Here is a 16,813-nt window from a genome sequence, read left to right as displayed (position 1 = left end):
TGACTTTGGACCAGGTTTTTGTTGGTCAGTGGTGTACATTTGCTACTAACACAACGTGTAAATGAAAACTGCTTCAGTCTGAAACTAACAATGACAGTATCATTTTGCTGTGTGCCTCTTTGCGCCAGGTGTAAGATAGGTTCCTGATGTTGTGAGGAGAAGGGACATCCTATAGAAAACCCATCTTTCATTCTTTTGATCAATCAGTCATCAGACTAGAGTGGTATCTACCTGGAGGTCCCTTTGAACCTGGTTTCATGGTGAGTCCTCTGGCCTGGACGACCTCCACCTCCAGACCCCCGTTCCTCTCCATGAGGCCGATCTCTATGTCACCTGGAAGGATGAAAACGCAGGTGAGCTTTAACAATGAGGACGGAGAAGATGCATGTTTGTATCTTTTGAAAGGATTCAAAGTTCTTATAAAGCTCCTATATGATGACTACGTTTTGGGACATGTTTGGCTGTGAGAAAAACATTTGAGATTATTTTTTATTTCTAATAAACTAACTGGATATTTACATTGTGTGGCATACTAAGCCAAAGAAGCAATACTTTTCACTAGATTCAAAGCACGAGCAAGTAAACATGCAAAGGCATGCACAACAAATTCCAATACGGGCAAGACACTTGGATAAAGCTACACGCTTTATGGACCTTTTAGAACCTTTTTTGCTGTTTTTTGTTCTGACCCATTGTTATCTGTTTCAATTGATATGCTTACAAGAACCACTTGTACAATTCTTTTTTACAAACTCACAATCTTTTATCAGCTGATTCAGAACGGCAGAACTCAAAGTGTATTCTTTTTACTCTTTAGTAACATATTTGTCAATGAAACTTGTGCACAAACAGAGTAAAACAGATCAATACGGCAATTTAAATATGCTTGTGAATAAATGTCATGCCCTCCTCATAAGGTGGTATTTATCAAGCAGAAAGAAGGGATTTAAGACTTTGAACATTCGAACAAACCACACAGAAAAAAGGTTTGCAATAAGGAAATCGTCTTGCATGAGGCTCATTAAATGCATCAAACTAGCAATGGAACAAGAGCTTGTCACCAAAATATGAATAAACAGCGTAGATATCTTTGAAGCTCCATCTTTAGGTGTACTACACTTAACCCTTTACCATGCATATATTGAGTGACAGTATGTGAACGCATCAATTCATTGAACACAAGTGAATTCTTGAAAATTGTTTTTTAGCAGACAGGAGAGACTCTTGAGATTGACAGTAAAAGGCCAAATGCAATAACTGCTGACAACGAGACAAGTCATAGATGTCAGAGTATTGTCTAGAGAGCACAAAGCTGAACATCGTTGTTTTTTTACTGTTATGTATTTTTCATCTCCATGTCGTTTGGTGAGATGAGCCTCTTGAATTTACACCCAAAATGCTGTCAGAACTTTCATTCATAATTGCCAAATCAGCCTCCATAATTCTTGACCGGGAAAGAGGCTAAAAAAGATTCAGAGAAATCAAAAAAAAGACCCCAAATCATAGAGATACCAGTTTTCACTGTACTGATATAATCAATCACACGACCTCTGTCTTTGTCAGAATATGGGAATCTGCTCACCCAGGCAGTGTGACCCCGGCGCCACATTCAACTCACTGGAAGTCACACTGGATGAAAGTTTTTCACCCAAATATATCCCCTAAATGACGAATGCATTCCTTTGAAAGACAGAACGCAGATGACGGCCAAGTGATATTCCTGGTTCTCTGATATTATATAACGGTGCGTTGGACAGCAGGTTTGGAGCGAAGCTGGTCCAGTCAGTGTCACTGTTGTCGGGCCAAGGACACTGACTGGCTGCCAGCGAGGAAACTGACCCACTTACAGTAGAACACAGCTGTTGAGGACGCTCTGCAGGATATATAGATATATTTATATCTATATATCTATATATGCAGTATATATGGTGGCCTGGATTATGAAGAAGTCGGTGCGGCCTCCGAAAAATGACATTCCCATACAATGAAACTGCATTGTGAATTATGTTTTTAGGGAATTTATTTTACCCCTAGTTACGTTTGTTTTTGATGTATCACAAATAAGTTTCTAATGAAAGTCCAGTTAGTTTGGAATGATGGGTCAAACAAACACACGACTTTCACCCAGGAGACTGCTGTTTGTGTCCCATGCAGTCCAAAAGTCAACGTTGTTTTTTGAAATTTAAGTCAGTAACTTAAATAATGTGTCAAAAATACTTATTCCAAGCCAAACTAAGATCTTTTTTCTAAACCTATCCGAGTAGTTCTGTTGACTTTTTTGTTTTGTTTACAGTGTATTTAAAACTTCGACCGTTATCTAGGAGAAAATACGTGAACGTAATTAAGAATGCAGTTTAGTTGTATGGAAACATAGTTTTGTAGGAGACAGGGTTGGTTGTGGAGAACAGGCTGCCTAAAATACAAATATCCAGGATATGTGGCCTGGATATGAATAAACAAGGATGAGGAAAAACCCCTGCAGTAAGACACAGCTCTGATTTATGAGGCACTTTTTTGCCATCGTTAAATGATTTCCGAAGTCGTTTGGTTCAGTTTTATGAGCAAATAAGCTGTTTTTTCTTTCCTTCTACAATTTTTAGAGCTATTTTTATGGGGAGGCTTTTTTACAAAATAGAGGTTGTGACCCTCAAATCTTAATCATTTTTCTTTTCTTCTTGGAAATAAGAAAGTAAAGATGGATGGATTAGTTTTTTAATCTTGCTTTAGCCATCTAACATTGGCCCTGAGAGGCTCCGGAGGCTCGTAGGAGGAGGGGGGGGGGGGGGGGACCTTTGCTGAATAGTTGATGACAATTAAAAATGTCCTCTCTCACCCATCGACGTTGTCGCCAGCGTCTGTCGCCCAACAAACTGAGCGGGTCCCATCCCGTCCAGGAAGTCGCTGAACTGTGCGTCCGATGCCAAACACATGCCGCTGTAGTTCAGGCTGTGGAGAGAGAGAGAGAGAGAGAGAAAGAGGGAAAGAGGTTAGAAAGATGAACGGGCACTTCTCGTTGCACCTCAATTAGAGAAGGTGAGTCAGAGACTGGGAGATAAAGAAAGGATGAAAGAAAAAACAAAAAACAGGAAGTGATCGCTGCTGTTAGTTAAACTCCCAACTCTCAAATTGGCTCCCTGAAATTACACAGAGTTTGACCTCCGGTGTCCTTACTTTGTGTGAAGGCAAAGGAATCAGCTCTGAGTGCTTTGGTGGCAGATCGCCAGGTATACTACAACTCTGTGTGTGTGTGTGTGTGTGTGTGTGTGTGTGTGTGTGTGTGTGTGTGTGTGTGTGTGTGTGTGTGTGTGTGTGTGCAATGGAAGGACAAACCCATAACATGTTCTGATGCTGATGCATATCATCACATGCATCTGAACCAGGATGGCAGGACACCAGCAGTAGAATACTGTTTACACTCTAGAGCGTCTCTTTCTGTTCTAAAGGTTCTGCTAAACGGTGGTCCATCCACACAGGTGTGTCCACTGACTTTGGCTGGTTAAAGCTCCTGTCAGGGTGTGTGTGTGTGTGTGTGTGTGTGTGTGTGTGTGTGTGTGTGTGTGTGTGTGTGTGTGTGTGTGTGTATGATTGATTGGCACTTTTCTGATTAGCTTGTCAGCAAAAATAACCTTTTTCTTTAGAGAGGACATGTAGACTTGTCATAGTAGAAAAAGCACAGGTGAAAATAATGAAATAATGACGGCTGAATTTCATTTAGCTGCTTTTATTTCAAGTTTCTGGTATTGTGCGTTCTGGCTCACTGGTGGAATTGATTTACCACAAAAAAAAAAAGAAGCCGCTGCAGAAGCTGCTACTGAAGTTGGCAACTCTACTTTTTAGAGTTTTGTCAGCACCTCTAAGAAATAAACGGCTTACACGGAGGTCCTGGAACTGGGCTGGTCCACTGCCATGAAGAGAGAGGAAACAGGCTAATGAGGAAGCTGGACCGGAACGTAAGCTGTTTCCTTTACAAGTCCAACGACCAATGCCAATTCATTACGTTCAGGTTTGGCCCGCGGCCCCCTGGAGTCCACACTTGCTGCACATAACTTGTTTTACTCATTATGATCTTTCAGGCTAAAAAAGTGTTAGATCAAGGAAGCGCATAGAATTTGAAATTTTCATAACTTTTACTTGGTCATCCATATTCTTATTACATTAATAGTATATAAACAGATGGAGAAGCCTAGATTTCACAATTCAAAGAGCAGATTTATTGTTTCCAACCCCAAAGATATGTGATGCCCCTCCTTCCCAATTATTCTGCTACCTGTTCTGGATCCAAGCTTACACTCTGGACCAGAACTATTGAATTCCCATAATTTGACTCTGGTTTGTATGTTTAATATTTATTATGGCAGCTCTCTAATTCTTTCCTCTTCTTTCCACCATTTTCTTCTTCTCCATCTCTTTAACCTCTATTCAACACCCCCGTCGTGTCTCTACTTTCATATTTCATTTTATTTTACGGCTGCACAATCTCTATTCATCTCCGCTCCGATGAGAGTGCTTTAGCCACACATTTGAGGAGACAGGTGAATTATATTTTTTTACGCCAGAAGTCTCTCCACAAGGACTGCGACCTATATCACCAAACAGATTTGTCTTCGTTGTTAAATGAAGGGGGGAAAAAAGCGTTAAAATATTTACTAGATTGTTCCAACAAAGTCACACAAAGGCACACAGGCTCACATTAAATATCAACTTCAGACGGAGAGGCCAAACACAGCGGTCGAAGCAAAAATAATTTACAAGGCAGTCTGTCCTCTATATGACAGAACACAAAATCACTTAGCCTAGATTATTCATTTATGCAGACGTTAGCTAACATTTAATAATTGCATTTTTAATATTTAATGTTAATGATATCTCATTAGTTTTCTTTTACCTTGTGCTATTGTGTGTTATTTATGTTAATGTATGTTTATGACTATTCCCATTTCCATACTGTGTGCTGCAATAAGTAAATTATTTATGGAATTATTAAATCAAGATATTAGGGAGAAATTCTAATGAGGTGTAATCCTGTATGTGTTTGTGTGTGTCTGTTGACATGCAATAAATGGAGCAACATTAGCCGAGTGGGTATTACTGGGTGATAAAATCCTGAGCTGCAGATTATCATATTGGTGTGTGTGAGGCACATCTGGGGGATTACGCAGCAGTTTCACAGAAAAGCAGCGCTCAACGTAAACCGCGTGTGACCGGCAGATCACACGTTGGAATGTTACAAACATTCATGACCTTATATTATTCAGCATTTATGGTTTCTTTTTCTGACTGTTCATCGTCATTTATGTTTTGCAAATTAATTAATGGAGGTGATCCTTGTCAATATAAAATGGACCAATAAAAATACATGTCAACTTTGTGTTGGCTGTTTCAGTAAACATCCAAAGAAAGAAAACCTAAAGACTAGGCTTATTTTTTTATAGTAGGTATGTACTATAATAACAGGACTTACTGGTACTGGACTTTGAAAAACATTGTCTTTTTTGCACCATAAACATGCATTAACATCACAACGTACATAAAATATTTGATTATATTTATTTTTTAGGATTCTTATTTAAAAAAAAAAAAAGGCAGACTTTTTTCAAGGGACAAAACACTACCCTGTTAAGGTCACGCCCACTTTTGGGGGCGTGGCCTTGGCATGGAGAGAAAAGGGAAAATGCCGAAAGATGTTTTATAGCAAGTTAAACGAGGCTTTCATGCTGAGATTTGAGGCACAAAAGATACATGAATATTCACCAGTAGTTTTGTAAATGACTAAACATCTTGCACACAGTTTGCTATTATTACGCTGCGAAAAAAGAGACGGCCTTCACAACAGCAGCGTCGACCACATCTTCAGTTCTTACCTTTCATAATAAAAGCCCTAGACATACAATATTAGCAGTTGAGTATTTTGAGTTATTTATTTGTCTCGTCACTGTTGTGTAAAGGCCTTTAACTAGGTATTTTGAGTGCCAAAATATGAGCATGAAACCACAAATAATGCTTTAGATACTAGATTACCAGGGGTAAAAAATCAAATAGCATGTTGTCGGTGAACCTTTTCCAGATAAATAAACTTTGTGCCTCATTAAATCTATAAATAAATAAATGTTATTCTTAGGGTTATTAAAAGGGTGTAATTTAAAAAAGTGAATTAAACTTGAACAACTTCAATCCAATAAAATGTCAAGAGAGTCTTTACTGCCAATGTGCATACAGTATAGTGACATAATCTGAATAAAGATGACGTCAAATGCAAAATAGTCCTTACTCACACACATAGCAAACCATTCCTGTTTTGCACCATCAGCACTCCCACAAACACAATCACACACACACACACACACACACACACACACACACACACACACACATTTGCCTGGCCCTGAATTGCCCGGACCATAAATCAATAAGCTCATAAGTGTGATTGGATGGCGTTAGCTAACAAAGTGCTTATTCATGGTGGTGCGTTCACAGGAGCAGGAGCTCTTTCAATCAGCGGTTCGAGCCAAACAGCTGACGGAGAACGACGACGCACCGGAAGACGATTTAAATAATGCTGCGGTGCGGCTCAGTTTAATGACTGTAGTTTCTCCTAAATGTAGTCGTGCTTGTAGCTCAGAGCGTTTAAACAGATTTACATTATTTACCACTCAGCTCCTCTTGTCTGGTAGAATCATGAGATCATAAAACGGATTATGTAACGACGGTATTATTCAGATATTTTATAACTTTTGAATTTAGACGGGAAAGAACAGCTTTTGTGATGCTTCCTGGAAAACTTAAATGGCTTACGAAAAACTATTTTACTGTAGTTTTTATCCATTCATCCATAATATAATATGCTTATCTTGAGCAGGGTCACAGGGAATTAACTGAAAGTTTGGCTTGTAGAGAAGTAAGAGTTGTTACATGCCTGATGTTAAAGGTAACAGTTTTTGGGCACAATTTTTTAAGCAGAAAATATAAAATTTAGCATTTCTGAGTCAATCTTGATGAGAGGTTAAAGGATGATTCCCACGTCTTGTGCACTGACTGAATTTATTGTATTTTAAGGGATCAAATTCGGCTTATAATATTCTTCAAGCTGAGAAAAGTAGCAATAATTAATGTGTAATAATTCTATTACATCTTTTTTTGTTCACAAAACTGTCACTTACAACTCAATTTATTGTCTGTTTTCATAGGTTAAGGTAATAAAAATGTACTTTTTCAGTATTTAATCAAGATATTTGCCCAATTAAGAGAATGCCTAAACATAACCATAAAAAAGTTCTAGCATGATGTACATTCTACAAGCAGACATCTTAGGAAATTAAATGCGTCATCATTTGCTGACACATTCAGTATCAATAATTTGCGATTTGCCAGATGACATTTCTTCATCTAGTTAATAGAAAACATAATCCGGGCTCCATAATGTTTCTTTCAAAGCATATTTGCTGATGCAAATTATTTTCCGAGAGACAGAGTTACAATTACGACTGCCCCTGGATGAAGTGTGTGATTGGCTTGTCAAGTTGTGTTTTTTGGTTTTGCCAACTTGGATGAGGAGGAAGACGAGTAAACACGGTCGGGTTTGAACCAAAACAGGCTCAGTGTGAAAACAGATTATCCCTCTCTGTTTGATACTTCCTCATTATTTCTCTGAGTTTGTTGACAAGAACATTAATGTTCTGAAAATGAAGAATAGATTGCATTCACAGTTAACCAAAAACAAAAAATGTTTCATACAGCTGCATATGTGGTGACTAAGACCTCATAATTGAAGTTACTGTGAAGAACTTTGAACTGTTTATGAAACATTCTCAGTTTAATCCTGATCCTCTATATGACCTACATCATATTTTTTATGAAAAACTGGGCAACAACATCTAAGAGGCCCCTTACCCTGACCACATAAACACCAACATTCAAAGATTTCAGGGTCTACTTTTAGTCATTTTGCATCTTTTTGTGATCGTTTTTTTCTTTTTTCATTTTGTTCCTCCTTCTAGTAGTTTTGAAAGTTACTTTTTCCTTTTGGTAATTTTGTGGGGGTTTTACGACTAATTCTAGTAATTTTGCATCCGTCTTTGGTTGTTTTGCATCTCCTTTCAGTTGTTTCAAGTGTCTTTGTGATTGTTTTTTTAATGTATTTTTAGTCATTTTGCCTTTTTTTTTGTAACGTTTGTTGTCTTTGTGTTCCTTATGGAGTCTTTGTGTTTATATTTTTGGTCGCTCTGGTCTATTTCCTGTAATTTAGCATCGCGTTGTGGTCGTTTTGCATCCATGTTGTCATTTTGTGTGTCTTTCTGATAGTTTTATGTTTCTTTTAATCAGTAATCCTTGTATGAGCAGGGCAGACTGTTGCAGAAACTGCAGCAGTAAAATGAGAGGTTTTCTAAATGGACTCTTGTGCTCGGAACCACTACACACTGCTTTTGTCCACAGGTGCCGACAACATCAACACAAAATGAAAGTTCCTCACAGTAGCTTTAAACTGTATTTATAGTTTACACTACAGAATAAACCAGAGAGCATCGTCATATCTCAGCTTATATATATTCCCTCCTGTTTCATTTGGGATGCAAACTTTACAACGTGTCTATGCCGCATCTCATAAACAGAATATTTACATATTCCAAATATAAAATGGATTATTAATATGCAAACACATGATGCAATCATCCTCTCTCTGAGTCTCTACCTCTCCTTGTTTTCGACGCTCCTCTGTATGTCTTTAAACCCTCCCAGCTCCAATCTGTCTGCCTCCTCTTGTTATGTAACTGTAGGAATTCAAGCTGGTATCCAGGTTGGCACTGAGTCTGCATGTGTGTGTGTGTGTGTGTGTGTGTGTGTGTGTGTGTGTGTGTGTGTGTGTGTGTGTGTGTGTGTGTGTGTTCAGTAGTAGTACACTAGTATTGCTGATGTCACAGGCGCTTTTCCACTGAGCCTTCCTGCTGACTGTTTCTGTTAGATGGATGATAGAAACACACGAGGAGGAGACATTTACAGAGGAAAATAAAATTGATTTGCGGTTGCAAAATCTCCCAAAAATGCTAAAATTTCATGGGAACTTTGTTCTAAAGTTGTTGAGATATGCTTCAGACACACAGACAGATAAGCTAACAGGAGTGATGGACACACATAATAAAGAGGATAGTTCGCAAGGGTACACATTTCAGTTCCAATTAGAAAGCAAAGTGTGTGACCTTAACCAAAATATGTAAAAAAAAAAATAATCAAATTCATTCATGCAAAAAAAAAGAAAAGTTTTCAATGCTTCTCTATATTACAAAGATGATAATACCTAAAACAAATTCTGGTCTCAGAATCACGCCAAACTCTATTTTGTATACCCTGTGCGATAACTGTTACTACATTTCAGTCAAATCAAAGTATTTGAGGCATCCTGCTAAATATAAAGATCACAACTGAGCTGAGTGGTTCTGGCACAAACAACATGACTGCTATTGATTCTGTCTAGACCTTTGTTGGCCTTTACTCTCCCCTTGCAAACCTGTCCCCAAGTTCCAATACAACTAAACAGCATTCTCAATTACGTTTCGAGGAGGTCGAATTTAAGTTTCAGTTTTATAACACATGGTAAAAGTTGTAAATTGCAACAAGATTGCACCAGAACTACTGCATTATACTTATAATATTTTTTGGTTTTACCTTGAAATAAGTTTGTTTGTTACGTATTTAAGTTAGCGACGTAAATTAAAATGAGTGGAATCACTAACTTTTGGTTTCAAGCGGGAAACAAACAACCGTGTCCTGGGTGTTCTACACACAGGAGGTCGTGAAATAGTACAATCTATTGGTTTCATATTGAGCAACACGAAATTTTGTCAGTCGGGACGACATGAGGCTACAAAACGAAAGTGAGGTTTAAAATAACTAGGTACAGTCAGGTAAAGGCAACAAAACCAATGTTAGGTTTGGGAAAACTTGTTGGACCCTTCCACATAAGTGGTCTATCTCAATATTTAAAACTTTGGCACTAGCTCTGAGTGTTGCATAGTCAAGTTGATGCTTTAATTTATGTGCCCACCATGGAAAAAATAATCAGAATTTGTATTGTTTTTGTGCTGCGCAACATATAAAAATTGATTTCATTGTCGATTGTTTCATGAACATTGGACTGGTTTGTTCGACCCACCAATCCATCCTGACCTCCTACCATACGCTGCCTGACTTGATTTAAAATGTATTTGTGATACTGAATCTGGCAAAAAACAAGTTTCCCGCAAGATGTAATTGACAATGGTGTTAAGTTGAATGGGAATGTAACCGCCCCTTGTTTCCTTTCTGTCTCAAAACTATCAGCTCCCCAATAAAAGGCTTAATTCAAAAATCTAATTAGTTGTCTCAATAGGTGTTGGATCTGTTTTTCAGTCAGACTCAGGGTCGTGTTGTAGCAGTATGAGTTACTTACTTTCCCTCGGAGCCGTAGCTGTTCATGCTGTCCTCTATCGACTCGTGGCTCGCCTGCCGGACGGTCCGACTGGGCATCTCTACAGCCAGACCCGTCTCCGTGCTCCTCTGGATGCCTCCCTTCAACTTCCTGCCCTCCGTATCCACTGCAGGGAAACAGACAAGACACACAAAAAAACATTAAGCAGCTGTTTCTTATCCAACAAAGGAGATAAAATACTCAGAAGGAGTTAGTCCAGTGTAGAGCCGGTTGATTTTCTATAACACTGAAAAGAATCTCCACATTTGTGTATAAACTGTTCAGTGGAAAAGCTTTTTATGTGACCTCAGAAGAAGGACGACCACAGTGATGAGAAATCATTTTAACAAGGCCAAGGACAAAAGCACTCGTTTCGTTGGAGACATACATCTTGTTGCACAATAGACCACAAAATCGATGCACTGCACACTTAATGGGACCTATCTCTGGCTGCAAGGTGTCCTGTGTGTGTGCAGTGTGTGTGTGCAGTGTGTGTGTGTGTGTGTGTGTGTGTGTGTGTGAGTTTATAATGCAGTTCTCCAGTACGAGGTCTTTGACCTTGTTTTTAGGGCAGGACGGGAATGTTGTTTGCCTTTAATAATGAGGACAGAGGCGGACACACAAACGCTATTTTTGTAAAATGGTTTTGCAGTCTGTCTCATAATGGAGCTTTGTGCATTTAACTGCAATGTCTCTTACTGAATAAATGCATAAAAATCCACCAAATGAGTGGATTAAATGTTAATTCAATCAAATAAAATACATGTATTTGTTCCCCTCCTCCACCTTTAGAGGCGTTTTGCGATCCTGCGTTACAGCCACTGATCAAATCTAGACAAAGTCGTACTCTCTCTTTCTCCACAGACAATTTCAATCACCTTAATGGAAAGGAAAATGCTTTAGGAAGTCGGGCAAACACACACACACACACACACACACACACACACACACACACACACACACACACACAGCTGCACAGTGGCATGAAGTTAGTTCTGCAGTTATTAAAGGGCGACCTAGAACGGTGCTATTTCTATCGTTCACGTGGGACGGGACGTTGGCAGATTTGGGTTACTGCTGCTGCTTCCTGACTGGTTAGTCTGTGAGCAGGAACAGCAGCACTGTCATACGTCTACACGTACCTTCATACATGGCGTAGTCCAGCCCAGTATCATGGCAGGTCGTGCAATAGTCATGAGATGCAATCTATTGGTTTCGTGAATGGGAACATGAATTGTCACGTTTTTTTCTTGTGTGTCACTCAGGCCGAAAATAAAGCAAATGGAAAATCAATTAGGAGCCTGATTTGTGGTTGACACTCAAATGAAATGCATCCACGTGACAAAGCAACAATCATAGTGGACTTCGTAATATCAAAAAAAGACGACTGCTGGTGGTCAGAAGGTGGATTTTGATGGGTCCAGCAAACAGGACTTTCAACCAAACCTGTGTTGGACAACATGGTGTGGTTTTGTTGCCTAAACCTAATTGTATGTAGTTATTTTAACTCCAACCATGACTAATCTAACTTTCATAATTAACATATTGTCGTCGGCATATTGTCTACTTTCAACCAGAAGGCTGTTGTTTAACACCGCGTTGTGGTCTTGTTGTAGCGGGCGGCTGTGGCACATGAGGTAGAGCGCTTGTCCCGTAACCACAAGGTTGGTGGTTCAAACCCCTCTACTGGCAACATGCCGAGGTGTCCTTGAGCAAGACACCTAACCCCAAGTTGCTCCCCGGGCGCTTCATTGCAGCCCACTGCTCCTCCGGGATGGGTTAAATGCAGAGAAATAATTTCCCCATTGTGGGACTAATAAAGGATTGATTATTATTATTATTAGTGGTTTTGTTGCCTAAACCAACTGTACGTAGTTATTTTGAGGCCAGACATGATGTTTACAAAACCTAACCGAACCTCACCTACCTACCTAAAGGTTTTTTCGTATTTGACATAATGTTGCCCCGAAAAATTCATCATTCCGAGCTACATGAAATATACAGACAATTCTGGTCCCTGTACACAAAACCAATTGATTGCATTTCATGACTATTTCATAAACTGCCGTGATACTCTATTGTATACTCATCTGTATGTAGTATACACCAGCACTTACAGCTTTCATTTACCTGACGCTGTCATTCAGATTGATTTACTGTGAGCTTTAGATCAATATAAGCCTTCAACTCTGCAGATTACAAGCATTTAAAAGTTGCGTCAGGATGCACTTTTAATGCTTGTGAAACCCGGTGAGCAACCTGAACAGCCAAAAACAACAAAAAGGACAACAAACCAACCTCTTGACCCTGCGTCTGGATTTACAGTCAACCAAATCTGCTTTACTCATCAGCATCAACATTCAGAGGTTTGCATGAAGTCCTGAAACATTACATTTTTCTGCAAAACTCAGCTAAGCCAACGACACACAGCCATATTTTTTGTCTGCAAGAGGGACACAGATGAAACTGGCAGACACTTCAGACTTTAAAAGCTTTCTATGGGCCCTCTTATGCTGGAAGATAAATTAACAGAATGACATGCTTCACAGTCTGGAGACAGTGGGCGACTCTAAAAGTCTGCACAATTACCACACCAGGGCTCAGACACGTCACGTTTCTCTGACTGTTAAAAAGATTGTCTCTTGAAAGTGGCACAAATATTCAGAGGGGGGGGGGGGTACAGAAAAGCAGCCGACAACCTCCAGTTCTGCCGAGTGAAGTCAATGCTGTAGTGTATTAACAACACTACTAGGTAAACTAATATTTATCATATAGGGAGTGATGAGTGAGGAAACAAAGGAGCGATTTCCGGCACAGCGACGGTTGCCAGAGACGTGGATGCTGTTACTACGGAGACCACGCTGGAACCCAAACCTTGCGGTGAAAGCATTTTAACACAGAGGCATGTTATTTTCCACACCAGTATGTGTGTGTGTGTCTGTGTGTGTGTGTGTAAAACTGCTGTCACCTCTTGTCACTGGTGGTGTATTGAGGCGGAGTAGAGTTACATAACTAATGCAGCAAGTGGATAATGGCTGCAGACACATCAGCCACTCCGCTTCACCGCGACCCTTTCATGGAGCTGATGGGATATTATCTGAGTTCAGTTCAATCCAATTCAACATGCTTCATCGGCGGCAGAGTGAAAGGCAATCTCAGCAGGCAATCAGGGTAAAAGATTAAAAGGCAGAAGATTGACACTTTTTCTTATTTACAACATTTCTACACCGATTCGATTTCCACATATGAGACCGGCGATGCTTTCTGCTTTTCTCTGCCTGTCGGCATCTTTGCATCTCTTTCTATCAGGATCTGGTATTCTCCATTCTGCCAGTCGATAATTTACAAAAAAACATGACAAAGACCCACTGTTGTAGCAGTTTGGTGTATTTTTAAGGAAGGTAAAGCAGATGTTTGCCTTCAGACACAGAATTGTTTTTCTAACTTTAGTGACTAATTCAGGTTAGGAGACTGAAAAAGCGTTGAAGCCCCAGGCCACCTTAAAACGTACTGATTCAAGATGGCCGACCTCAATGTATCCTCATTAAATGGTTTGTATGATATCTTACAAAATGTTGAAAAAAATGTGTGCATTCTCTGATGGATGATGAGCGATCAGTGCACCTGCACAAGACCCTGCAAAACCTACTCTTTATGCAACAAAGCTACTTGGTAGGGGAAATAAAAAGATTGTTGTTTGGGTTAAGATGAGTAGCCTTTGATTGTATGTAAAATGATTATGTTTGATAAGTTACTGACAAAGGTTGCAACAGTTAAAGGGAAAGGTCTGCAAAATTCAAAGATAAAGAATTAGTCCTCATACACTGGCAGCAACCGCCGTTCTGCCGAGTGAAGCCAATGCATTCTCTCTACTGACCAGCAGGGGGTGACACTTGTGGTTGCAAAAATAAGTCAGATTGTATAGAAGTCTATGAGAAAATGACTACTTCTCACTTTATTTATTACCTCAGTAAACATTGTAAACATGAGTTTATGGTCTCAATCTCTAGTTTTCTTCATGTTCTTCAATACAGCATTATGACATTAAGTAAATTATTTAGTTAAACTATCTTGTGATTGAGAAAAGATGCTACCAGAGCCGTGTACGCCGTCTGTTCACCGGTTGCAAAAATCTAAGATGACAACGGCCCAAATACTGAACTCGAGGCTACATAACCGTACTCTACCAACCAATGAGTGATGCACGAGAAAGAAAGAAACTAGACAATCCCTTTGAGAGCCGTCCACAGCAGCTACAGGTAAACACCCAGACACACACACACACGTTTAAGTGTTTAAGAAGACAGATGTGAGGACAGCCAGCATCTGCTTGGAAAGCCAAGCTGGGTACTTTACCCCTCTGTGACCAGCTGTTGTTGTTTATCTTGTTTCCAGATGTTTGGGATCTTAAGTCTGGCCCAGTCATATATATAAAAAAACCTGGTTGCTCAGTGTGTCAGCGGGGGATTGTTTAGTATGCTTGACCTGATTCCTCTCCTTCCTTTCAACCAACAAGCCTGTTAGTCCTCTCAGTGTCCTATAAAGGTCAAATATGTGCAAAGAATTATTGCATTCCATCTTATACTGCTGTTAAAGGATGAAAACCGTTAAATCTCATGTGTTTGAATATGAGTTTGTGCTCTGAAAAAAGTGAAATCCCACTTGACTCTGAAATAGCCCATACTGTTAGTGGCGAATGTGGTTCACAGCGTGTGATGTGGAGCACCCACTGCGATGTAGCACAAAAAGTGTCTGATGTGACGCATTAAAAGTTGTGATGAAGCAATCAGAGAGCCAGGACTCATTAGTTTGTCTCCCAGCAGAGGGATATTAATGAACGCAGAACAGACACTAAAATAGCTGCTCCCCATTCAGCCAATTTATCCGGCCAACACACTGACTGACAGAGAGAGAGAGAGAAAATGGAAATTCTTTTTTTGTGGCCTACATGACTTAAAACACACATAGAGGCTTTAGTACTTCTATAGAGACGTACAACATCCTATGAAGAGCTAATATTTTCTATCAGAGTTGCCATTAATGTCCCCATGAGAAGCTAAATGACTACAGACAGCCTGACCTCACAAAATTATGTGTCCAGTGTCAAACCAAAAACATAAAATTTTTCAAAAATAAGTAGGCTCCTTATTTAGACCAAAATCGAGATCTTGTCTTTCCTACATTTTTAATCTTTAAGTTTTGGAAGCATTTTGGCTGCAAATTCAGGACGTCATCTCGCCACACAGCATGGAGACCCATTCCCATCGGAGCAAGAGGTCTTTGATCAGAATCAGAATCAGCTTTATTGGCCATGTATGCATAAGCATAAGAGGAATTTGACTATGTTTTTTTCCGCTCACTAATACAAACAAATAGACAAACAAGAAAACAAGGCGATCCAAGAGGAACAAAGGATAAACATTCAAAACAACAACAATGAAATAAACATTATTAGGCCCATATAATATAATAATATTTAAAATATTACATTTAAATATTAAGCAGTTCAATATTTGATATCGCAGTAAATTTGAGTAAAATACAGACATGTTTATGTCTTTCTACAGTAATAAACTCCTACCTAACTACAGTAAACAGACAGCAGATCATTAAGGAAAATGATCAATCCTTTGTTCTTGTGTCTTGTTCGTGAAGCTTCTCTTCTGGTCGTATTTTAATAATGAAATCAGCTGCGCAACAGATTATGATTCCAAGACAGTGGGAAGAAAAAATCCCATAAACCTTTTGACTCCCCGGACCATAAACAGATCCTGATTTATGGGGGTGTCTGGACTACTTAAGCAATCAATGACATTTTGAATCAATCAACTCATGACTCACACCTTAGTCACATTAACTGGAGCTGCAGAGATAGTCTTAAGAACATCCTGGCTGAGAGGAGGAATGGGAGGAAAACCTCACGTGTGTTGAGAAAGATGTGCAGATTGAGATGTTTGACGACAAGAACGTCTTTTTTTAAAGATGTTGAGAGTTAAAACATGCTCATTTCTATATTTATTCCACCTCTCTACATAAACAACAACAACTCCTTCCACAGCCAACATTTGGTGCAGGATTTTTATCCAAACCTATAAATACACTCCACTTCCAGCACAGTGACCTAACAATGTCAGTGCTCTCTCCTCGGGACGCCTTTTTTTTAAATTTGAAACCCTTTTATAAAGTTTCAAAAACTCTCAACTTTACAAAACGTCTGAGGCTCTATTTGTCCCCCCATGCTGTGCTGGGAGCTTGTGACGTATCCCTTCGCCCACCCCCCGTCCCGTACCTCCACACTGAATCTGCCACAAAAGCTAATGAAGACATTCAGCGAACATCTCTGGGTGATGTAGGAAAAGGAGATAAAACATCCGG

General features: G+C 39.5%; 1 protein-coding gene across 4 annotated transcripts in view; it reads right to left on the bottom strand.

Annotated features, from left to right (window-relative positions):
- rims4 (regulating synaptic membrane exocytosis 4) overlaps positions 1–16,813 on the bottom strand; it is a 47,413-nt gene that overhangs the window by 12,510 nt on the left and 18,090 nt on the right. For 2 of the 4 annotated variants that reach the window (XM_054617531.1, XM_054617528.1), the window contains exons 3-5: positions 10,421–10,554; positions 2,834–2,946; positions 232–333 (exon numbers count right to left, since the gene is read on the bottom strand). In XM_054617531.1, coding sequence (XP_054473506.1) covers positions 232–333; positions 2,834–2,946; positions 10,421–10,554 — 349 coding nt within the window. Of the gene's footprint in view, positions 1–231; positions 334–2,833; positions 2,947–10,420; positions 10,566–16,813 lie in introns of all 4 variants that reach the window. The other 2 variants (XM_054617530.1, XM_054617527.1) reach the window with 2 other exon arrangements.

Source organism: Anoplopoma fimbria, chromosome 17 (assembly GCF_027596085.1).
Source record: "Anoplopoma fimbria isolate UVic2021 breed Golden Eagle Sablefish chromosome 17, Afim_UVic_2022, whole genome shotgun sequence".
NCBI lineage: Eukaryota > Metazoa > Chordata > Actinopteri > Perciformes > Anoplopomatidae > Anoplopoma > Anoplopoma fimbria.
Note: the sequence above shows the minus strand (reverse complement) of the source record. Positions and strands in the feature narration are given on the sequence as shown.